The 25,870-nt window shown below is 31.7% G+C and overlaps 1 protein-coding gene across 2 annotated transcripts in view; it reads left to right on the top strand.

Moving 5' to 3' along the window:
* The window catches only part of LOC125059296 (glycine receptor subunit alpha-4), a 44,332-nt gene that overhangs the window by 1,211 nt on the left and 17,251 nt on the right, over nt 1-25,870 (top strand). For both annotated transcript variants that reach the window (XM_047663666.1, XM_047663667.1), the window contains exons 2-3: nt 1,624-1,716; nt 24,769-24,845. In XM_047663666.1, coding sequence (XP_047519622.1) covers nt 1,673-1,716; nt 24,769-24,845 — 121 coding nt within the window. In that variant the 5' untranslated portion in view covers nt 1,624-1,672. The remainder of the gene's footprint in view (nt 1-1,623; nt 1,717-24,768; nt 24,846-25,870) is intronic.

Raw genomic sequence — 25,870 nt, 5'->3', positions numbered from 1 at the left:
GAATTGTCCAATCATATTAAAAAAAATACCTTAAATGATTCTCTAGAAACTGTTAAATTAGGAAGGTTGCATTTAGCCAGTGGGAGCTTTGAGTTTATCGATTCTGGGAATATTTCAACTGTTTTTTATACTAAATCAATCGCTTTTTAAAGATATTATCAATTTAATTACATCATAACGCGGCCAAAGATTTTCAGCCCCTGTTCGTGGAAATCTCACTCGCAACATAAGACTCGTGTTACAAGGATTCACTCTAATTGAATCTCTGAGGAAACTTGGCGATCTCTCGAGACTCGAGAAAACTCATAATGTATAATAATTAAGTTTATCTTAAACTCGTATTAAAATTAAGAGAACAAAACTGGCATAAGTATCACCTGTTTAGTTCGATTACTTGTTATATTTTAATTGGAGTGCGAACAAAAATAATGCTTCAAAACGTATTTAAATGTATACGCATAAACTCAAGGCTAACAATGTTAGAAGATGGTTAAGAAATTTTCATTATAGTGTCAACATGAAGTAAATATTTGGTTTGCAATCTGTTTATTACGATATGCTAATTTTCAATTCAAATGAATGTGATCATTTTCAGTTGCAGCTTTATTTAGCATGGATGACCAATTCATACTTTGTCACGTGTTTAGATTCAAAACTATAACAATGCAAAATTTTACGTTCAATATTAAAGCAATAACCTTAAAGAAAATGCAATAAGAACTGGATTGAAATTAATTATAATATACATGTGTTAAAAATTCGTGTTTAATTTTTCTTAGTTGAATGAACTACCAAAAAGGGCCTAAACATTCGTCTAAAGTGTCAAATTGATTGTCAGATGGTTTACTATTTTAGAAACAAGAAGAAACACTTTGCATATTGATAGCATTTTGTTTGGGATATTAACAAAAATAAAATATAAATTTTAAAGTGATTGAGAAATCTGATCTTTTCTACTTAATGTATTTTTTATTAGCAACTAAAAGTTTTCAGTAGAGATTCTATATTATATTATTAACGGTTTGTTTTTTTTATTTATTCATTTAACACAATGATATTTTCTAAATAAGTTTCAGTTACATATGGCCCCTTACTACAAATACATAGTTAACAAAAGTAGGACATTCTTAACTCGATAGTATTGATTTTATTCATATTAAATATTCTTAGCCTTCAGTCACTTAACAGTTACTTTTTCACTCACTGAAAATTTTTCATTACCCATTGTATGATTTGTATGACTTATTATACACTATTATAATTATTGAATATGGAATCAATACATTTAATAACTTGGAGGCTTAAGTATGTTTTTGCCAAAGTCCTTTTAAATATTTACGTATTGGCGCTTTGTTTCCTTAAAAACTTATTTATTTGTGTACCACATATTTTAACTATGTGTGTTACTGATTGTTAAAGTAGGATTTCACGTACGAATCGCGTATCGAAAAGTTTATCGTGATCGATCAATACACTGTACTCTTATCTCATGACTTTATAATTCATAAATGCATGTATAGAAGACGTAACATCGTGACGTAATGCCAATATGCCATTTTCAATATAATCCGAAAAATTCCAGTGTGTAGTTTATTGTTTTATTAACATATTTTCTTTTTTCAGATATTGTGCGGCATTGTAATGTCCGCCATCAAGCGACTCTCCACAGAAGATGATTAAATGCATATGGAAGACGGCATTCTTCTTTTTAGTATGGTGAGTAATGATTTCCAAAATCTGAATTAAATTGTCATAATTAATCAATTTTTTATATAAACGTATATATGTGTAAATTGCCAACAAAGAAAGCTAAATCCATTTGGTAAGCCGGAGTTCATTCTTGAGATTCGCATGCTTCACTGTCATTTCTACTTAAAAACAACAATGAAAACCAGTACACTTAATTCATGGTTAATAATTATAAGAAAACCTTCAACATATTAATGATACTATAATTAGGCTTATTAAGTTTATTTCCTATACCTTTCATTTAATTGAGCTGATAAGCTGCTTGATAGATCGTTGTGTGTGATTGCGATATGAAAGCATCCGAAGCACAATAAAACCATTTGTGTACTTAAATAGCGTTAAATCCTGGACAAATTAAAAAACCTTATAATATTTCTTATGTATGTGTATCATACATTACATTATTTAATATTAGGTCCTTATATATTAAATTGGTGTTTTATATGGGAGGAACAAAAAGTTTTTTTTTCACATTATAATATATTTAATTAATCAAAGTATGTTACCATTATTATCTATGCACTTTTGCCATTTTATAGGTAGTTTATTGATCATTTTTGGACGGGAATCAATAAAATCTTTGAAGGCGGTTTCGACTGCCCCATCAGAGTTAAATTTTTTACCTTGCAAGAAGTTATCCAAGTTTCGAAATAAATGGTAATCTGTTGGAGCAAGGGCCGGGGAGTACGGTGAATGTCTTAGCCATTCCAAATGAAGCTCCTATAATTTGGTAGCAGTCTGTTGTTCAGTGTGTGGTCTAGCGTTGTCGTGAAGCAGCAGTGGCTTAAAGCGATTGACCAGCCTTTGTTGTTTAGCAGCTAGCTTTTCCATCATGGTTTGCAGTTGCTGACACTAGACTGCTGTAATCGTCTGGCCAGATTTAAGAAAGTTATAGTGAATGACCCTAGCACTTGTCGACCAAATGCTCACAAGTAACTGTTTCAGAGTAAATTTTCGCTTGGGGCACGATTTGGCTGGTTCAGCTATTGCAAAGAGCGCATTCAATTATCGTACAGGATGCACTTTTCATCATATTGTGCCGGTTGAGTAATGTAACGCAGCAGTCGACGCGCGTTTGTCGATTTGCTTCACTCAATTCGTTTCACCTTTCAAGCTTTTTCACCTTCCCAATTTGCTTCAAGTAGATTATTACAGTTTTATCACTAACATCGCAGCCTGCAGCTAACTCAGACGTAGTTGCGATGGATCCGCTTCCACAATAGCCTTCAATTCTTCGTTTTCATTGTTTGGTCTCCGGCCGTCCACGGGGCTTGATCTGCCAATCTTCCTGATCTTATTTCCAGAAAGAAAACGTTGGAACCATAAACACACTGTAATTTATTTTGTGACTTCGCCGCCTTACAATACACATTAATCCTTCGAGCCGTTTCTGCAGCGCTGGTGCCACGGTGGAACTCGTACTCGAAAATAACGCGATATTGCATGTTTTCCATTGTATAAATATAGAAAGAAAAATAATTAAAACGGGAAAATTAAATGAATCATGGTTTTCGAAAAACAAATGCACGAGTAAATATGTAATAAATTGAATTTGAAATACCTAACAAATGAGGAAATATTTGCGGTCAAAGTGGGCAGACAGTGACAAAATATCATATGACGTAAGGACCTAATATATTAATACATATAATATATTTTGAACTTATTAGTTGCGCCCTGCGGTTTGTTTGATCGGATGAACCTGCTATTTTGTCAATATATTGATGATTTCGCAGTTTTTATCACGTTCACACGCTTATTCTACAAATAATATGTTTTGAAAAACTCATCAGTCCAAATTCATTGTATTTTTTTTTGTATATATATACCAAAAAGTTGCTAATTTGGTGGATTTGTTTCGAAGATATATTTTTGTACATTCGTTTCCATTTATATACATTTTACACTAATATAAAGAAAGTAGCACAAGCATTCTAAATACGAAATGCATTAGGCAATTTAGATAAGGAAGACGGTAAAAACCAATTTTATCCTACATATACTGTCGTATAGTGTAAACAGTTTTAATAAATGGTTAGAATGCTATCTTAATTACATTTTGAGCCTTGAATGGAAATAGCAGTGGTTCGTTATGTTTAATGTCTAGAGCTATCTAACTTATTTTAATTTTAATCTATCATGAATATATTTACGAAGACGGGACAAGTTAGAGACGGTTTCAGCTAATTTAAATGTGATTTACGAACGAGAGGCTTAATCAGAGAGGCTTTCAGGCTGAAACATTTTTTCATTTTCAGTTTATTTAAAACTAGCCGTTTCGCGCCCGCTTTGCTGGACGAATTAAAATAAATTTTATGTTTCATTATTTTTTTTTTTTCATATTTTTATTATTCTTCTTTTTAACTTCCCGCTAAGAAAATTGAAATATTTCGAAATTCGAGTTTTTAACAGATGTTGACGTTTAGAGGTTCTAGGAAGCCTCCCCGAATGTTTCCGCGGTGAAGTCCGTATGGATAAATTTTCATAAAAGTAAAACAGCAATAAAAAAATGAATAAATAAATAGCCGTAAACCATCTAGGAAAAATTTCGCATCGAATGGTGGTAGTTTCATGTCGATACAATGAGTGGTTTAGGCGTGAAGGAGCCTCAAACGAAGACCATTTTTCTTTTATATAAAGGGTTTTTCAACAAGAACTTTGTTTTCTAAAACAAAATAAAACAAAGAATTTAGAGGAAAATGAATAAAATTTTTATTGTATTACAAAGAGAAAAGTTTGGCAATTATGAATGAAAAATGATATCTGGCAAATGTCCACCACGACCACGCTGACAGATGTTGATTCTTTCATCAAAATTTTTAATCACTTTTTGGCAAAATGGAGGGTCTATTTCGTTAATGACATCACGGATTTTGAGTTTTAAGGCTGCAATCGATTCGATTGGCTCCGTATAGACTCTGTCTTTAACATAGCCCCACAAAAAATAATCCAGTGGTGTTAAATCACACGATCTGGCTGGCCACTTAACAGCTGAATTTCGCGAAATTATGCGCTCGGGAAATTTGGTTTGCAATAAATTGATCGTTTCATTGGCTGTGTGACATGTGGCACCGTCCTGTTGAAACCACATTTCAGTGATATCCATGTCATCAATAATAGGCCAAAATTTAGTGGTTAACATCTCGCGATACCGTGATCCAATGACTGTTACCGCATTTCCAACCTCATCTTCGAAAAAAAACGGCCCAATCACGCCTCCAGACCACATAGTGCACCACACAGTAACACGTTGAGTTTGCAAAGCCTTCTCAATAATTGCTTTAGGATTTTCAGAAGCCCAAATGCGACAATTTTGCTTGTTGACGTACCCTGACAAATGAAAATGGGCTTCGTCTGAAAAAATGATTTTTTCAGAAAAACCAGCAGGTTGTTCCTGAATGAACTGAGCGAATCTGCGGCGATTTGAATGGTCGATCAGCTTTAATTCCTGCACCAGTTGAATCTTGTAAGGCTTCAAAGCCAAATCCTTTCGCAAAATTCGCCATGTTGTGCTTTTGGATAACCCCAATTGTTGAGAACGTCGTGAAATTGACAAATTTTGATCTTCTTCAACACTGTGGCTCACGGCGGCGATGTTTTCTGTTGAACGACCCGGTCGAACACGTGTTGGTGTTGGCACATTTTGTACCGAGCCTGTCGACTCAAATTTCGCGACCAAATTCTTAACAGCGGTCTCAGAAGGACGATTATGCTGGCCGAAAATATCACGAATTTTACGAAATGTAACTTTAACAGAACCACCATTTTTATAGTGGATTTGAATTATTTTAATGCGATTTTCGAGCGAAATTGAATTCATTGTAATAATTGCCAAAGCACCTGCTACGAATACCGCCAAAAACTAAATGTCAAAACTATCACGTTCTCAGTGTTGCCACAATTGAAAAACAAAGTTCTTGTTGAAATACCCTTTATATAGATAAACCCTCGCGTCTCTATGTAATCCCCTAGCTCGTAACAATATCAATCTTTGACGTAATTAACAAAATATGGATAAATAACTTAACCCTTCTCTTAACTAAAGTCGCCTACGCCTTAAGAGAGATTTCCTTATCCCTTAATCTGGTCTATTCACAATGTTTCGCGAATTAAAGGATACATCAGTTATACTTATGAAAATGGTCCGCTTAAATGAATTTTTATTAAATATTTTTTCATCGCAAAGAAGAAACAATGTAACGTATACGTACGCATTTAATACGCGCACGTACATACGTGCAATGTTTTCCTTCGTGTATACGAAAGGTGAGGAAACCGGCATACCTTAGACACAAAAAGACAGGTGCGAAATCTTAAAAAAATATGTAAAGAAAACTACTCTGAATAAAATATGTTAAGTAGTAATCATTCAGTTACTCATTAAGTCATTTAGTTAAAATTTGTCACCTCGCCGCTGCCACCTGACAGCTCAATGTCAATAGTGATATCGAACAATAGGTAATGTTTTATTTATCGATGAGACGGTTTAATTGTTATGAATATTGAGAGCTATTGGAGTAGAGAAAGTATTGTTTGTATTACATAGAATAAAGTGTTACCGGCAAAATTTGTAAAAAAATATTGGTGATTTTTCTTCTTTTTGTGGCGCCTATTACTGAAGAATGGCTGTCAATCACTGAAATATCTGCTTGTTCATTGGAATCAGTAATCTAAACACATGTTCCACAGATTTTTCCCTCATCCAGGATATTCCGTAGCCAACGACTTAATCCATATTATCTCCAAACGCATCTTTTCGAAGGAAATAAGCAAATCGAATGGTATTTAGGATCTCATTCAAACGCACACTCACACACTTACATACCCTCACACATTCCCACAAACATCTCACACATTCCAACTTATAAATAAGTAAATGGTCTTGGTTAGTACATAATGTTCTTCGTATTTATGGTGAAATCCGTTTTGCCAATATTTTTAATTTAAAATTTGTAAATATTATCTTCAAAAAATGCTGTTGATTATCAATAAATTTATTAAATAAATAAATAAGACAATTTTGGTTTCCGTTTACTCGCCCATTGGTGATTCTTTAAACAGAAATAAATTCGTATTTCCTTATTGAAAACTTTATAAGTAGCATTATGTATATATATATATTTAATAGTATACATATTTTATCAAAACAAAAACCAAATCTCAAAACACAAATAAGGCTTCAAAGAAAAAACATTCATAAAATTTTAAATGTTTATTATAATAAATAATGATGTTAGCAAATATTCACGACGGAAAAAAATATCATACGCGAGTCAAAATATCTCAACGTGTGAGATATTTAAAAAAAAACTTTATTTAAAAGATTACACTTTTATTTTAAAAATACACAAATTATTTAAGATATAAAAGATTACACTTTAAAGATATACAAATTACTTAAGATTATCTAGAGCCTAGTGCTAGGTGGTGATGTGAATGATCAGTTGTCACGAGTCTTCTGCTTATATACAAAAGATGCGGCGTCCGCGGGGTAGGATGCCGGTGGTCACTGGTGTCGTCTTAGGAATGCAGACTTAATGACTTATTGTTTATTAATGAGCCTTTGTTCTTAATGACTTATTGTTTCATTCCAGGGTGTCATTGTTCGGAGTTGTTTATCTTTATGAGAGGTATCAGGGTTCTCCATAACTAGATCATTGTTATTTCTTTTAAAAAGAACCCTAGTGACTTGGGTGGCTTCACTCTCCCCTTCCAAATTCGAAGTCCTAGGTTTCCAAACCTTGGATCTGAGGATTTTAACAAAAATTATAATGACAATTATTATAGTTATAACACTGATCCAACTATATTGAATAATTTCATGTTGTCTGTGTTCACTAAAAGAATCTATAGTTTTTAGTTGCTTCAGCTTAGACTTGATTTTTGTAGCGTCATATACAATGTCTATTTCTGATGCAGTTTCTATCATTGGAATATCAATATTAGCAATTATCATTTTGTCTTTTGACTCTGTGGTTTTGAACATTTTTATACCAGAAATATTTAATTCACAGTTTTCACCGTACAAAATGTTTGATCCTTTTGTCCATAAAGTTTCTTGGTGATTATTACAATTTGCACTTACTTCTGTAGTTTTATTAAAAAACATGTATATAGCTTTTGGTGAAATTTGAAATACTTCCTGAACTGGGCATTTTATTGGAACAGCTTGACATTTGTCACTTTCTTTCTTGTTTAGTATTTCTGACTCACAAGTATTGATTTTAATTAAATTTCCTTTACATATCTGAAAATCCAAATTTCGGCAGTCCTCTACTTCATAGATTTCTTCATCGTTGTATGCTAAAGTAACCTTTTGCATTATAGGATAGGTACAGGTGGGATTATTTTGGATAATGGGAACAATTTTCCTTGACTTATAAACTTGAATCTTAACTAATGGTATATTAATAACAAAGTATATTATCTGATTAATAATCCGACTATTTACTGTTATAAAAGATTCTATATCATTTATATTATTAGATAACATTACTTCTTTTGGTATACTACTTATAGTATCCTGTAAAATATGAGATTGTAAAATGCTATAATGAAACATATTATGTTCTGCAAAAGTGATCGCAGTACTAAGTCTTTCAGATACATCTTGTAAAGTTTGTGCCTGTAATAATAAGGAAATCGCTACTTTTTGTTGTATTTTAGAATTAAATACTCCTTGAAATTGTTGATTAATTTGCTCTTGAATTAAGGTTATATTAGCAATTTGCTTATTATATTCTTCCAATGTATCGTCCGTTACAGATATTTGTTTATTATATGCTACTCGTAGAGTTTCTAAATCTTTTTGAATACTATCTAAATCGTTTTGGTCTAAATTACCAGTAATAGATTTGATTACAGATCCTAATCCATTAATTAATCCACGCTTTACACGACTATTACTTTGTATATTTAAATGTTTACAAATTTCCCTGATATGTTCTAAAATAATATCGATTCTCTGATATACATGCTTAACTTCATCAGACTTAAATCTAGTGAGAGCATTTTTCATAGAATTTTCAATACTATCTAGGTTATTCTTTATAGGTTTAATATCTAATTTATGAATAATCGCCCACCGTCCTTCTAGTAATCGGGTTGGTTTAGATTCTATTAAAATTACATTTTCTGATGGAGTTAATTTTCTGAACTTGAATGCTGTGACGAAGAAGATGAGTCTGGAACAATATTTAGTTCTTCAACATGATATGATCGACCATTACTCAATTTATACTTATTATGTGGCTCTACACTGACTATAGTGAATGGACCTAAAAATCTAGGTTTAGTTTTATGCCGATCTGCCATACTATTTTTTAAATAAGCGACATTACCTACTTTGTAAATTTTAGGGGTTTTAATTTTCTTGTTAATTCGTTCATTTCTAACTTCTTTTCCTCGTTTTAATAATTCATGAACATTTTTATTTAAATTTTTTGAAAATTCCCGCTGTTGAGCTGTATAATTTTGTATAACTACTTTGAGATTATCAAAGCTACGCAATTTTGCTTTCCTTCCAAAATGAACTTCAAATGGTGTCATATTTATGGAGCTATGCACCGTGTTATTGTAGGAATGTGTTATTAAGTTAATTTTTTGATTTTTTTCTAGATCAGAATCTCTTTGTAAACGATAAAGTTCTTGAATAGTATTATGCAATCTTTCTACATCTGAGTTAGATTTATGATGTTGAGGTGTAGTTGTATAATCTTTAATGTTATAAGTTTTAAAAAGCTCTTGCATGATAATACTACACAATGATTGTTCACCATCATGAATAATTTTATTAGGTGTACCTATTAACGCAAAAATTTCTGCTATAGTGTCGTATACTCTACTTTTTTCGGATGGTTTGACTATAGCGTACTTTGAAAATTTATCTATAACTGTAAGATACCATTGTCCTTCTAAAGACATGAAGTCAATGTGCCATATATCCATAGGCTCATAAGGAGTCTCTGTTTCTAAAGATAAAGATACATTAGGATGTCTGTTATATTTTTCCTTTTTACATGTTTCACAATTTAAAATATATTTCTTTATTTGTTTACGCATATTTTCCCAATAATATTTGTCTCGTAACTGTTTATATACACTTTCTATACCAGCATGTCTATGTTCAAACAAATGATATTCTCTAATTAATGTTAATTGTTCTTCCTTGTCATCTATTTCAATTAAATTTCTTGTATACCTAACTGGCTTAAATTTATTATGGTCAAAATACTTCCTATAAACTTCTGTAACTTTATAATATAATTCTTCATTAGGTATGATAAAAGCATATTTATCTTTACTTAAATATTCTAACATAAATTCTTTAATGATTTGTTCTTCATTATTAGGTGGAATATAAAAATACCACATACCTCTTTCATAATTTGCTTTTTTGTACGGAGCAACTTCAAACACTACACGTCTTAACCGTTTGGGTGGATAACTATTAATAATTGGTATGCCTCCATCGCTATTCTCTTGACAAGAGTGTATTGTGTTATTCAATGACCTATTGTCTTTATCTGATATCCAAGAATTAGTGTCTGTATTTACTGGTGTAGTATTTAATGATCTATTGTCATCGTCATGTTGTACAGCTAATGAGTCTTCACTTGTGTGGTGTAATTGTATTCTACTTAAGGCATCAGCTACATAATTTTCTTTACCTTTAACGTGCTCTATTTTATAATCATAGTCTTGCAATTTTAACTTCCAACGAGTTAACCTTTGATTTGGTTCTTTTAATTTTGATAACCATATTAAGGCTTTATGATCTGTTTTTAATATAAATTTCCTTCCATAAATGTAAGGTCTAAAGTGTGTTACAGCCCATAAAATACCTAATAATTCTTTTTCTGTTGTATTATATTTTTGTTCAGTTTCACTCAGTGTTCGCGATGCATAAGCTATTGGATGATTATCCTGACTTAATAAAGCTCCTAATGCTATATCAGAAGCGTCTGTAGTTATAACAAAGGTTTTATCAAAGTCGGGAAAAGCTAGAATAGGAGTATTACTCAATAAATGCTTACATTTTTCAAATGCTTCTATATATTTCTTATCTGTTATATCTATAATAGCGTTTTTCTTAGTAACTTCCGTAAGTGGTTTTATAATTTTACTTAAATTAGGAACAAATTTTCTATAATATCCTATCAATCCTAAAAATCCTCTAACTTGTTTTAATGTTTTTGGTATAGGGAATTTTTGAATGACCTCGATTTTAGACTGATTTGGTTTTAAGCCATCTTTATTTAAAATATGTCCTAAGAATTCAATTTCTTCTTTCATAAAAACGCATTTGTTTTGGTTTAACTTTAAATTAACTTTTCGTAACGCTTCAAAAACTTGTTGTAGTTTATTTATATGATCCTGTTCATTTTTTGAATAGACTATAATGTCGTCTAAATAAACTAAACAGATATTATGCGAGATCTCATTTCTTAATACATTATTCATCATTCTTTGAAAAGTTGCTGGTGCATTTATTAAACCAAATGGCATTCTTAGAAACTCATAATGACCGTTAGGTGTACTAAACGCTGTCTTCTCAATAGAGTTATTTTCCATTAATATTTGGTGGTATCCTGAAGTTAAATCTAATGTTGTAAAATAATTATTACCTTGTAATTTTGAAAATAATTCTTCTATATTTGGCAAAGGAAATTTATCGGATTTAGTTCCCTCATTTAATCGCCTATAGTCTATTACCATTCTCCATTTCCTAACACCTGATTGATCCATTTTTTTAGGAACTAAATGAACCGGAGATGACCATGGAGATTCGGACGGTCTTATTATGTTTTCGTCTAATAATTTACGAATTTGACTATCCACTTCTTGTTGTTGAGTTTGTGGTAACCTAAATGGTCGTTGATAAATAGGTTCCTCGTTTATTAACGTAATTTTATGACGTATTGAAGTTGTTGCGCGATTTGTTACGTCTTCGGTAAACAAATCACTATACGTTTTACATAAATCTTTAATGTTTAATAAGTTGTCATCAGACATATGAAAAATCAATAATTCATTTTCTGGTAAAATTAATTTTCTTTCCCTTAAATCAATTAATGCTTCTATCTGCTCTATCATGTCGGTACCCATTAAAATATCATATTTGTCACTAAAATTAAATACGTAAAATTTCATATTTCCCTTATCTACATCGCCAAAATATTTTGTCCAAAATGGTGTTTCAATTAAACCATCGTGATGTGTTACACCATGAGAAGTTCACACCGTGAATTTCTCTGGTTTATAATATTCACTAAAGTTTTCCGAAGCCTTTTTTGTAATAAAAGAACGTTGACTACCGGTATCTATCAAAATTTTTAACTTTGGATTACTTGTTTCGAAATATGGTAAATATGATTTAACATGATTAAACTCTATGATTTTTTTATTACTTTTTCTTCTGATTGAAAATTTTCTTCATTAATAACCTCTGAGGATTCATCAATAATTGCTTGTTCACTATATTCCTCGTATTCATGAGGGTATCCATAATATGCATCTTCCCCCATATTTTCCTCATGGAAGAAAACTTCTTCCGCTACCATACCTTTCCCTAAATTTATTTGCCCCGGTCTAAGGTGAGGAGCCGTTCGCATTGACACATCAGTCGTCTCATTTGGCAACCGATTTTGTTGAAACTTTTGATTAGGATAATGTTGTTGTTGACCCCTAAAGTAGTCATGTTTAGGTTTTGTAAATACATTATTTGGATTCGGTATCCAAGCGTTATTTGGTTTGTTTGAATGCATTCTTTGATTAATTGACCTTTGTGTTGGTGGATAAACATGTCTCGAATGTTGTTGCGGTATGTTATACGATCGCGGATACTGGTAACTAGGTCCCGCTGCATTATACATCGGATAGTGTGGTTTAATATAATTTTGTATAATCTTTGGTGGAGGTAAAATTTGCGAAAATTTTTGTTTTATATTATCAAATCTTCCCTCTGCTTCGAAATTTAATACCCGATTTACAGATTCTGTAAAACTACAATTTGAAATAAAGTTTTGATCATGATATGGAAGATTATTACGCAAAGTATTTTGTGCTACATTAACATATGGTATCATCATATCTTCTACCCTATTCCTATCTCTATAAGTATCCATTAACTTACTTTTCATATAAAATAATTTTTGTTTCAACTCAAAAATTAATTCACTATATGTATTTTTTCGTTTTAAATTTACTATTTCTATTAATAATGTATTAAGTTCACGATTATCACCACATTCACTTTTTAATATTTCCTCTATGTTTGCCCATTTTAATTCATGGTCCATCATACTCACGGCTGCGGCTGCTTTGCCTTCTAACTTACTTATAAGTAACATAGTAGTATCTGGGGACTCACCTCCCACGCGCATTAACCATTGTTTTGCTCTGTTTAAATAATTATACAATCTGTTTGGGTCACCATTATAAGATGGGACGTATGCTAATAAAGTTTTAGGATCCATTATTTCTGATCCTTCTTTTGTTTGTATACTTAAAAAATCTAATGAACTTGGAACACTATGGAGCAAGTTAGTATTACTATCTAATGAACTTGACACACTATGGAGCAAGTTGGTATTGCCCTCACTACTAGAAGGAGGGTGATTCACACCACAATCACTAACACTTACTCTATTATATACAAAAGTCGGAGGTTTGAGAAAGAAAGGAATTTTGGCGGGATTTAAAATGCAAAGGTACTTACAGAAGACCTTGTAGTAGTTCCCGGAACATGTCCTTCTTCACTTTTCCTCTTGATATTTTGACTTATTTATTTCTTGTGTTACCCAGCGTTTTGTTTTTAAGAAAACTTCGTAATTCCTTGGTCGTTGAAATCAACTGGATCGATGATCGCGTTGTTAAATTATTTATTTATTATGCGACGAGAAATTACGTTGCTGGGCCCCACGTTGGGCGCCAGTCAAAATATCTCAACGTGTGAGATATTTAAAAAAAAACTTTATTTAAAAGATTACACTTTTATTTTAAAAATACACAAATTATTTAAGATATAAAAGATTACACTTTAAAGATATACAAATTACTTAAGATTATCTAGAGCCTAGTGCTAGGTGGTGATGTGAATGATCAGTTGTCACGAGTCTTCTGCTTATATACAAAAGATGCGGCGTCCGCGGGGTAGGATGCCGGTGGTCACTGGTGTCGTCTTAGGAATGCAGACTTAATGACTTATTGTTTATTAATGAGCCTTTGTTCTTAATGACTTATTGTTTCATTCCAGGGTGTCATTGTTCGGAGTTGTTTATCTTTATGAGAGGTATCAGGGTTCTCCATAACTAGATCATTGTTATTTCTTTTAAAAAGAACCCTAGTGACTTGGGTGGCTTCACTCGCGTGTGGTTTCAAAAAATTCCTCAATTTTTCTTGAACATCCTTATATATACATAGAATGAAATGTAAGACTCTCTTACAATTTGAATTTTTTCTCAATTCTTATCAGACAAATATTGTTCTGAATTATGCCTACGGCTTTTATAAAAAATGTAGCTAAGACATTTTTTCCAAATAATATACTCGTAGACTGAAGTTTTGTAATTTTTTTTAAAGTTAAGTTTTCTTTGAGTGAAATTGGCTATTTAGTATTTTCCTTAAGATGTCGATACAAAGTTCCACATGGTTCTTTAATAATAATAATAATAATAATAATAATTTATTTTTTGCAAGAATATGGTACAAAATGTTAAGGTGATACAATCATAAATCGTTCGCATATTCTGCCACACACGATGGCGCGCAAATTTGTCTTAAACTATTTCACATTATTATTCAATGTCAATCCTTATACTATCTAGTCTATTATATTATATACATTATCATTAGATTTATATCAATTACGGTGTTTCATGCAAATAATCATTTATTGAATAGTACATTTTTTCTAAAAGTAATTCACTAAGTCGCTTTTTAAAGAATCTAGACGGAAGATCTTTTAATTCTTTTGGTAATTTATTGTAGACTTTAATTGCCATACAAAAGCTGTTTTTCCGAAACAGTTCCAGATTGATTTTTGGCACAGCCAATTTCATCCCATGTCTACTTCTTACTTCAACTTCTACATTCGACTTAAAAATATGTATGTTTCTGTGCACGAATAAGGATATCTCTAAAATATAAATACATGGAAGAGATAAAATTTTGAGCTTCTTAAATAAAGGTACGCAACTATCAAGACAGTTTGCTCCACAAATTGCTCTAATACATTTCTTTTGAGCCTTAAATACCCTATTTACTTCGACTGAATTTCCCCAAATTATAATTCCATATCTAAGTATAGATGAAACATATGCATGATAAGCAGCTAATACAGTATACAGCAGCAGCAGATAATAAACAGTTTCCCTTAGTCGTTTTAACACAAAAACAAAACTGTCTATTTTGTTCTGTAATTTTTCAATATGTGCCTTCCAACTACAAAATTTATCCATCGTTATACCTAAAAATACACACTCGTTCATTATGTCTAGTTTATTGCTTTTATATTGTAAGTCTAATTGTGTTTTAGAGTTATATGTCTGAAAATGGATTATGTTAGTTTTGGTCATGTTTATTTGTAGATTATTGGAATTCATCCAGTTAATGGCGTCGTCTAGAGATTTAATTAAGTTGTTTTTTAAGTCTTGTTCGTTTTTACTTTTTATTATAAGTGTAGTGTCATCAGCAAATAGTATACAGTTCTGGTGTATAGCATCTGGAAGGTCATTTATGTATGTTAGAAAAAGTAGCGGGGCCAAAATACTGCCTTGAGGTGTTCCGTACTCATTTTTCTTAAAATTGGATCTATAGGTTTTTTGCTCTAATTTACAAATCTTTGTTATCTCCACATATTGCATTCTATTTTCAAGGTAACTTTTCACCCAGTTATAAGCATTACCTCTTATTCCGTAGCAATCTAATTTTTTTAAAAGTCTTTCATGACATACAAAGTCAAAAGCCTTTGTCATATCTAGAAAGATACAACCTATAAGCATTTTATCATTTAAGCATTCAGTAATTTGTTTGACTAGGGAAAAGCACGCAAGGGTGGTAGAACAATTTTTTCTGAAACCAAATTGTTCTTTTTTTTAAATATCGTATGATAAAAGGAAATTCTCTATTTTATTATACATTACTTTTTCGAAAATTTTAGATAATATGGGAATTAAAGTTATTGGTCTATAATTAGTCATTTGTGTTTTTGCTCCTTTTTTATGTAATGGTTTGATAATTGATATTTTTAGTTTTTCAGGAAAGATTCCTTCTACCATCGATAGATTAATTATGTATGTCAGTGGATCAAGTAGGTATAAAGCGCATGATTTAATTGTTTTGGTATCTAAATTATCGTATCCTGTAGATTTTGTATTTTTTAGTGATGTAATAATTTTTAATATATCCGTGTTATTTATGGGGGAAAGAAAAATACTTTTATGATTTAGAGGGATTTTGGCTTCTGGCAAATTGTTTGTTTTATTTTTTGTAGGCAGTGAGGTAAAATAGTCATTAAATAAGTTGCATATTTCATGTGGTGATTCATATGTTTTGCTATCAATATCAATTGCTTCTATTCCTGAATAAAATCTCATGTCTCGTGTATTTGTTTTAATGCTTTAGTTTTGTTTTTTGCGCAATTTATGTATTCTGCATTAGTAAGCTGATGGGACTTATGTATACATTTTTTTAAAATAGATGAGTATTTATTATATGCAGATTTATTTTGTTTTTTATTGTGCTTATTTAAATGATATTTTAGGTATAACGTTCTTTTTTTTATACAACATTTTTTTAGGGCTTTAGTAAAGAATCTATTTTTGATAGGTTTGAATGTATTTTTAATTTTTAGGATCGGAAAACATAAATTGTAAAACAAAGTTATAGTGTCATGGAAGTTGTCGAATTCTTCATTTGTTGTGGTGGAGCTGTATACGTCCGAGAAGGTGAGGCTTGATAGACACCTAATAAATGTATTAGTGTTTTCCCTATTGAGTTCTCGTCTGTATATAAACCAGTATTTTGGAATATCTTTAAAATTTTCGTTTTCTTCGAGTGTAAAAGTCAGTGATTGTGCGGTCTCATGGTCTGAAAGTGCCAAGTAGTGGAGGTCCGAGTGTGTGTCATTTATGTTACTTGCTATTAAGTCTAAGCAGGAGTTTTTCCGTGTTGGGTGTTTTACATGATTTTGTAAATTATTATTTAGAAGAATAGAGATAAGTTCGTGGGAAATTTTATTATTTTTTAAAATGTCTATGTTCCAGTCTCCACATAATATTAGTTTTTTGTTGCGTTTCCTGCATAGGTTACTTAAAAGTTGTTCTAAATTATATAAAAAAGTTGTTACATCTAAAGTAGGAGTCCGGTAAATACATATTATTATTAAGTTGTATTTACTTATTTCAACGCCACAATATTCGAATTGGAGAGGAATTGGGGGGGGGGGTCTAGGGTAACAAATTTCCTTGTATTTCAAATTGTTTTTTATTAAGATGCACGAACCTCCTCGGCGTTGATTAGGCCGAGAATATGAAGAGACTAATCTATAATTATTTATTTTAACGTTGGATTCACTTCCTTGTTTAATAAAAGTTTCTGTGAAACATATGATGTCCACACTTCCCAAACTTCCTTGCAGGTCCGTGATGGCTACACTAACTAAATCCTGTTTGCTAAGCAACCCTGCTATATTTTGATGGACTAGTCTTAATTTATTTTGCTTATTAGTTGTTACGAAAAAAATTACAACTGGAAGGCTGGTTTTTATTTGTAATATTGGTACCTGACATTTTAAGAAAATTTGTTATTTTTAATTGTACAGTGTGAGTCGACTTGTTTGTGTGACTAGGTTGCACGCTGGATTTATAGTTAAGATTTGTCTTATGCTGTGTATAATATCGAATGTACTCAATTTCCGTGTTTATTTTATCACATAAGTTGAAGAGGTGTTTTGTATGAGAATAGGGTGTGTTTTTATCGTACTTCGAGTGGCGTATTTTTAAGTAGTGGCAATATTTATAATTAGATAGTATAGATTCTAGATGAAAGTTAATTAATTTTACATTTAAGTGAGTATTATATTGTACATTGGTTATAAACACCTTTTGCTGTCGCAATTGGTATAACACATTACACAATTGTGAGATGAAGGTATAAGGGCGTTTATCGTTTGCACCTATTATTAATACTATAATGTCTTTAGGTTTAATGATGGACTTATTAATTTCACTGATACAACTGCTTAAAATCTGTGCACTCGTAGCATGGGGCTTTATAAACGAAGTAACTTTGTAATTGTCCTTTTGTATATTTAATCTTGATTTTATTAATTTATGTGTTAAGCCACAAGCTTGCTGATCTCCAAATATTATTATTTTGGGTCGATTTTCTATTGCTTGACCATTTAAAGTCATGACATTATCGTTTTGAATAACTGGTTTTGTTGTTCTTATAGTGACATCTATTGGCAGCTCCTTACTATTCTGCTTGTGGTTTTCAATATTTGGTGGAAATTCTTGTACAATGCGCTTATTCTGTTCCTTATATTTGGAAGGGCAGGAACTACAGGCGAGTTCCGCATTTTCTTGGTTTTGCTTTTGTAGTAAGGTGTTGGTCGTAGTATTAATAGAAGGTGAAGAATAATTTCGTTTTAGATTATTTATAGTTTCCTTTTGTTTTATAATTTCAAGATTATTATCTTATTTCTTTATCGTGTATCCACTATTACATTTAATATTACCAATATTTTCGGTATTTTACTTTCTATAGTATTTTACGTAATTAATTTCATTTTGCATTCACTTGACAATGCGTGTCAATGAATTAGGATTAGAGTATGTAGATGATCGAAAGTGTTTAATTCAGCAAACATTCACTTAAAATATGTTATAATATTATATATAAATTAATGCTACACAGTTTGTATATATACCTACGTACATATTATCAACACGCTTAACTACAGGTTCCAATTTAAGTTCCAATTAAACAATTATTTTTGTGTGGGGATATAGCCACCCACTATGGGTAACAAAATTATTGTTTTATTATTTATAATATTATTTTATTTACACGCTCGTTATAAAATACATATTATAACAACAACACGATATTAAATATTTTGATTTTGACTCAAATCACTTTGAATTTCGCTTCAATTCATCCTCTCAATTAGATAGTCCTTTAAAGATGGGTAATTATTCAGAAAGTTCCAATTCATTTAACCCCTTTAGGTAAAAGTCAAGAGCGAATTAGATTCTATTCTGATTTTATCAAGTTCTTATCGCGGTGATTGATTGCCTGGCTACCGTAACAATATGCGGCCTTAACCTTGAATGTTTACTAATTTCTAATATGTAAGCTAACTCATAAATACTTTGTCCTAAAGCGATTTAAGTAGTAAGGGCAGATATATTGGTAGACAACGAAATACTACCGTAAATTAAAGCTACACAAAACCGCCTAACAAATGAGCTTCGAGAGAAACAGTTCTTATGTTAACGTCGAACACAGAATACAACAAACCTGAAATAAATACAGAAGCAGGAAATATTTAAAAGTGACATATCACTGAGCCTTAAAGCCATGCTCATGAATACATGTCTCCTACTGGGCTTACCTCCGCTTTTCAAACATGAAAATTCAGAAATGAGTTAGTAAATAAAGGAGTTTGTCAGACGGGCCTCGAGTGCTAAAAGGGTGTTGAACAAATCCAACAAATACGTCACGCAAAAATACGAGAGGTGAAAAATGGTAAAGATGCAAAGAAGAATTCCAAAAAATTAAATTGGAAGTGGGACGTGGCTAGGCTTTAATATTGAAGATGGACAAACGAGTGACATAGAAAGGATCAAAGGCAAACCACGCAAAGGACGGTCCCAAATGCAAGGACGACCTTTCTAAAACTGCTGGCTCACAGCCTCTTGATCGCTTATGTAAAGGCTAAAATTTTAACCTACCAGTTTAATATAATATGTATATTAGTTTTTGTAAAAATCATAATAGTTAATAAGTATTGATTATTTTAGTAGGAAATTAAAGGCTTTTAATTAAAGGTTTTTATATTATCTAACTCGACATTTTGATGACTTCACAGCAAAAGTAGTCATTGTATAATTTAATAAATTCGCGTTGGTTTAAGTCTTAAGGTTATAAATAAAATAGACTCTAAACTAATATATACAAATTAGAAGCAGGTAGCAAAATAAGAATTATTATTTGCTACGAATTAACTCGGGAACTACTCGATTCGATTTTCTAAATTCATTCAACATTAGGTTGCTACATTATTTAAGCCGGTCTTTAAGAGTTTTTTTTTATTTAGTGGTCGCATCTCCCAAGGAAGACCGATTCCACAGCTCACTAGTGCGTAAAAGAAAATGCCTAGACAAACGGAGTGTTCTAGCCATCGAGCTTGTGCGAATAAAACCTGGAATTATATCTTTACAAAATACTTTACATAATGTTCAGCTATGCGAAGGCGGGCAAAGATGCTAGAGTAAAATACGGTATACCTTCAAAATGACAAGAACAGTTTAAAGAAAATTATAAAAAAAAACTAAAAGTCGAGTTATTTAATTTATTTTAACACTACCCTATAAACGAAAATTTCCCAATAAACGATATTCTCACTAAAGGATATTAATCAAAAAGTAATTAAGCTTCATATTTCATTTACTCACTAGAGAAATCACTGTGTTAAGGTACGATTCCACCAGTAAGCTGAACTATGCGGCACAAATGTTTGTTTTGTCGACGCACTCAAGCGAACAATAACAAATTGTGCTGCAAAGTGGGCTGCAGCACAAAGCACAACGTTTCCTGCCCAGTCCTTTCCAGTGAACAAGTTCGTGAAGAAGTGTGCAACGCTGTGCACGCACAAAAGTTACACACACACAGCATTGCCGGTGGAGACAAAAGCCAAACGCGGCACGCGCTTATTCGTGTTCTGCTATTGTTTTGCACAAAATGTTTGTAATAAATGTGCGGCACGGTTTTTCGTGGAATCGTACCTTTATGCTTCTACAGTGTTCTCTGAAGTTTTCATTATAAATGAGAAATTGGTGTGTAACAGATTGGATAGTTTTGCTTACTCTTAACACCAATTCAATAGAAAAAAAAATAACCTAATCCTTTTCATAACAAATACTGGACAGTGCTACTCTGGTGAATTCAGCCAGTGTTAAACTGAATATGACAGTGTTTGCTGCAACATTATATAAACTCGAATTCTCCTTAACGACTTTCAACAACTTTTCATAATGAGAAAGCTAAAGTCCGCGCCAACACTCATTGCCGATGGAAACCCTGGAACTAAATTTGTCGTTACAGTGAAATATTATTTTATGCGTTTTAAGGTAAAACATTAGAAGCAAATCTTGGAGACTAGTTCACGAATTTCACAGTAATTTATGTTACGTTGGGGTAAATTAGCCTTCCACCTAGCACTAGCAACATACTCGTATTACTACGCCGCGCTACTCGCTAGCGCCGCGTCTACCAGCATTCAGTGGTGGCGCGGACTCTACATAGACATCGTAACACAGACTAATAATTCATTCCAGATATTGACAAGCTAACATCAATGTATATCAAAAGCTCTATTGTTGTAACTATACAGCAAAATGTCGTTACCCCATAAAATTAAAAAAAAAATACAGCACAATGTTGATATATTTGTTCTCATTAACTTTCAATGCAATCAGAAATAAATGCTCTATTAGGAACTAAACTAAACCTTTGAATTTGTAAAAATATATTTACATCAAGCAATTAATTACGAAACTTTTTAATAATTAATGAATGATTTAAACCTTTAATTATAATGGCTATCTGTATTTGAGCCGTTTTCTAAAGACAAAAGCTCCAATCTTTGAGTTTTCCAATTAATTATTGAGTTTATGGGCTTCAATACAAAACAACAATTGAAACTAAATATAGGATAGCGTGATGTAAAAGAATCGATATTTGCCTTGGCCTGAATATACTTATTTATAAATGCAATGCCAAACTGAAACAAATGAATGGCCAACTAGGGAATTCCAAAAAGCCACATAATTTTCCGCAACTAAACATTTTCTAATTAGAGATAAATTGTTATGACATGAAAACATCTTACAATGAGACAACTGTGTCGATTCTATGGATTTTTAAATTAACATGTGATTATAATATAATTCTCTACAGTTGTTAAATTAAGATGGTCTCTGGACATTACGAATAATTTACTTTAAAGTTTACTTACGTATTTACGTATATTATCGTAGAACGCGTGTATTTGAGCCACAAAATGAAAAAATCGTTAAGGCGATAATTGGTAGAATTACTACAAAGTACTATTGAAGAAATAAATAATTGCTTAAAAATACTTTATAGAAAGTTCAAAGAAGCATCCTGAAAAGTAGGTAGTTATTCTGATTCTTTGTTCTCGCTGCGTTAATAAGTAATTATAGAGGCAATGTTACCATACAATGTTGTTAGTCTTATAATGTTTAAGTTTAACGTGATGAATCGTTCTTATAGATGTGTTTGAATTCAAATTATTTAATAGCTACGCGTTAGTATGTGTCCAAATTTATAAGATGTCAGGTTTAAATCTCGGGTACGATGAAGTCATTGCGCTTTTTCTTTCATCATTTTCTCACCTCTACGCCAGTGCTATGTCACTTGTGAAATTCGGTAAAATAAGCTAAATATAATTTGCCCTATCTTACATAAAACTGTTAGTCTTAGTTAATACGAAGAATAATGCCTGGTCTCAATTCGTTGTCGTTTCGGTAGGACTTGTTATGGAAAGCTTTATATTTAAAAGAGAAAACGGAGAAACAGTATTTTGCTAAAGTAATAGTATTGTACCCGAGCTGGAGGATTTAATAGTGGCTGTAAATTTCTCAGTGGGCGTTGTACTCTCGTGTATTCAATATTTATACTGTATAAAAGTATAGAATAGAGATAAAAATAGCAGTAATACACTGCTATTTTAATAAAGAGTGTTTCTGCAGCATAAATCATCAGGTTTACCTTCGTGTCCAAACTCTGAAAAATCGTTACAAAATATTATTATTATGTGTCAGCCATGAAATATCATGTAGATACTTTAATCAAAGATAAATTGTAATTTGCTACCAGTATCCAAGTATGTAACGTCCTCTTTGTCCGCATATTCTATCCTTACCGCACCCAGCCACATTCCACTTGCCCCTCGGTCTACTTTCTGTCTCCGCCGCTACATAATTGAAAATTTTTTATAGTTGTACATTTTGAAATGACAAGATAATCGTGTAACATAAACATGATATAAATTTAAATTTTAAAAAATCTTGAGTTCAATTCACAAGTGAAGACTAAATTTTAAATTAATTCTAAGACCTTTCTAAATTTATTCTTCAAAAATTTAATTCTTCAAAAATTCTGGTTTCAAGATAATGAGACATTAAATAAAGATATTTATCAAAATCGTATCGTGCTTGTAGTTGATATCTATTAAAATCCTTAGGTTTTAAAGTATTCAATAAGACCAGACAGTCACGAACTATATACACGCTATCACAATTTCTATAGTTTTATGTGGTTTTATCACGTCCTGATTAAGTTAACCCAATTTCACCAATTTTACATTACGAAAATTTCAACTACTGAAAATACTGAAATAGTGACATATTTAATTATTGGAATTTCCTTAAGAATGAAAAATAATAATGTTTGTTAATAGGGTTATACTGAGAAAGGCGGCGCAACCTTTCAAAGCAAACATTTCAGTATCCCGAAAACACTTTATATGACTAATTCGTAACTAGGCTAGATTGTTTGCCACAGTTAAGGTGATTTATGTAGTACTCGGGATGCGGGATAAAGCGATTTTTTTTAATATTTTCACATTAATAATAGCAACAACAAACTTTTTCTACCAGAAATTTAGGTGCTGCCCCCGATGGATTCTTTTATGTGCGCAATCAACATTTGCTCGGTGAATTAAAACGTTATATGATAAAAAGAATATAATAAAAGGCTTATTACCTCCTTGCCTACGTCACGGTTGTAGTAAGCGTTACAAATGAATTTTTTGCCTATATTTTTTTATAGAAAAGGCAAAAAGTTAAACCAGTCGTTTGCAGCTGTGGTTGTGTCACAGCCACAATAATATATTTTCATATATGGAAAACGAACAACCTCATATATTGTTCAGCGCCTTGTTAATTGTTTACCCTGAAATCTCAAAATAACATCCGAAAATTGCAAGGGAAAAAGTAAAATTAAAATTGTATTCGTGTGAAATTTTTGGTCAACATGGGATATGATTGCTTGGCTCCATAAATTTAAGATCGATGTTACTTTAGTTTGTAACTCTTTAGTTTTTAATTTTAACATTTGTAGTGTAGTGTAGCCCTTTAGGCACCGAGGTTAAAATGTCTGTGAAGTTAGCAGAGCACATGGTGTTCTTGTAGTAATAGTTCTAGAGTTCCTTATAGTTTTTAGAAAGAGTTCTGAACATTTAAATACAATTTTTTTTAAAGCGTACGATGCTCTGCCAGTTTCCTTATATCACTACAGGAGAGCATTTCAGGATTCTGAAAAAAAAGTGAGAAAAAGAAAACAATGAGCATTTTTCTTAGTTGTTAAAAAAATTGCACAGACATGGAAAATTCGCAGTTTCGATTAGTTCTATTAAATATCAGAATTTTCGTTTTCTTTGAAACCAATTTTTTTTATCAAACCTGCTTGATAAAAATTGCCAATTTTATAACGTATTTTCGAAAAAATTAAAAATAATACTTTTGAGTCCTAGACATGGGAACTCCGCTCTTTTTATTACATATCTAACCAAAACAGCGTCTGGACCCAAAAATTTATTATTTTTTAATTGCTTTTTCAATATGTATTCCTAACAGTATCTAAGTCATAGTACAATATAGTCTTGAAGTTGCTTTAAAAATATTAACGAAACTGAAATGTATTTGCCCCAAACCCGATTAGAACGTTACGGGAGATATGGAAACAATCATGATATTTTTGTTGCAGGTTGTGCAATGATGTAGTGTCGAAGCGAAATCACACCCTGAAACCCAGAGTTGTTCTACCGGAAACATACGTCAAAGGTAATAATATTTTAATGTATTATTACAAATCCTATGATATAACAAAAAACCGATGATTGAAATTATCTTTTCTTCATATCATTTTCATTGCAATTTAGTTTTCTTTTCTTTCTAAAAAGCGTTTGCGAATTAAATGCAGTTAATATGCAGATTCCGATCTTCAAAATATGGTCCATTTTGAATCATAATACTCAATCCAGAAATTGAAACATTCATACAAATATATATATATCCTAGACAGAGACAAAGCTTGTCAAATTCAAAGCGACTAGGATTCTCCAGACCTCTCTACCACAACCTTGTTTAAATGTATTGCTAGAATTTCAATTGTCTTACATACTCTACAACCTATAAAAGTATACAACCTTTAAAACACTACACACATTATTAAGTATTAAATAGTTATGCATCAATCGTCTCAAGGGAATGATTTAGAAATTTAATAGCGCCTCGTGTTGAAATAAATGAAATTGGTTTTAGCAAGATCTTATACTTCCGTATACGATATTGCAGTATATCGTACTGCCTTGCGATTCTGTAACTCACTTTTCTCGGTTAACTCGCTCTCAAATCAGTCGTGAAGCAGTCATTTTATGATTCGGCATTCTGATAAGGAGGGAGCTTGTAGTTTATTGTTTATGATTTAGCTGATTTGAGCGCGACCGCCGATGCGAAAACCGCTGTGTGAGTTAGAAAAGTGAGTTACAGAATTGCAAGGCTGTATCGTAAAGGCAGGAATTGCATTCAAAGGCTTTCACTTCACACGGAGACCAATAAGCAGACGGCGAGTCCAGTTTTAGAGATATTTCTTTTAATATCCCGAAATCTGTGCACCGGGATACAATACTTTTTCGTTACATTTCATAACTTAATATTTCATCTCTTCAGTACACAAAAATCTTACTCGTCATTTATTAATAACGCGTCGTTCTTCGGGTTTTTGGAAAATAAGGCTTACGTAAAACATACATAGATAAAACTAAAAATAAACTTATGGCTTTATTTATTTAATATGTACACTGTAC

This window comes from Pieris napi, chromosome 19 (assembly GCF_905475465.1).
Source record: "Pieris napi chromosome 19, ilPieNapi1.2, whole genome shotgun sequence".
Classification (NCBI taxonomy): Eukaryota; Metazoa; Arthropoda; class Insecta; order Lepidoptera; family Pieridae; genus Pieris; species Pieris napi.
The sequence above is the reverse complement of the archived record's forward strand: the minus strand, read 5'-3'. Positions and strand labels throughout refer to the sequence as shown.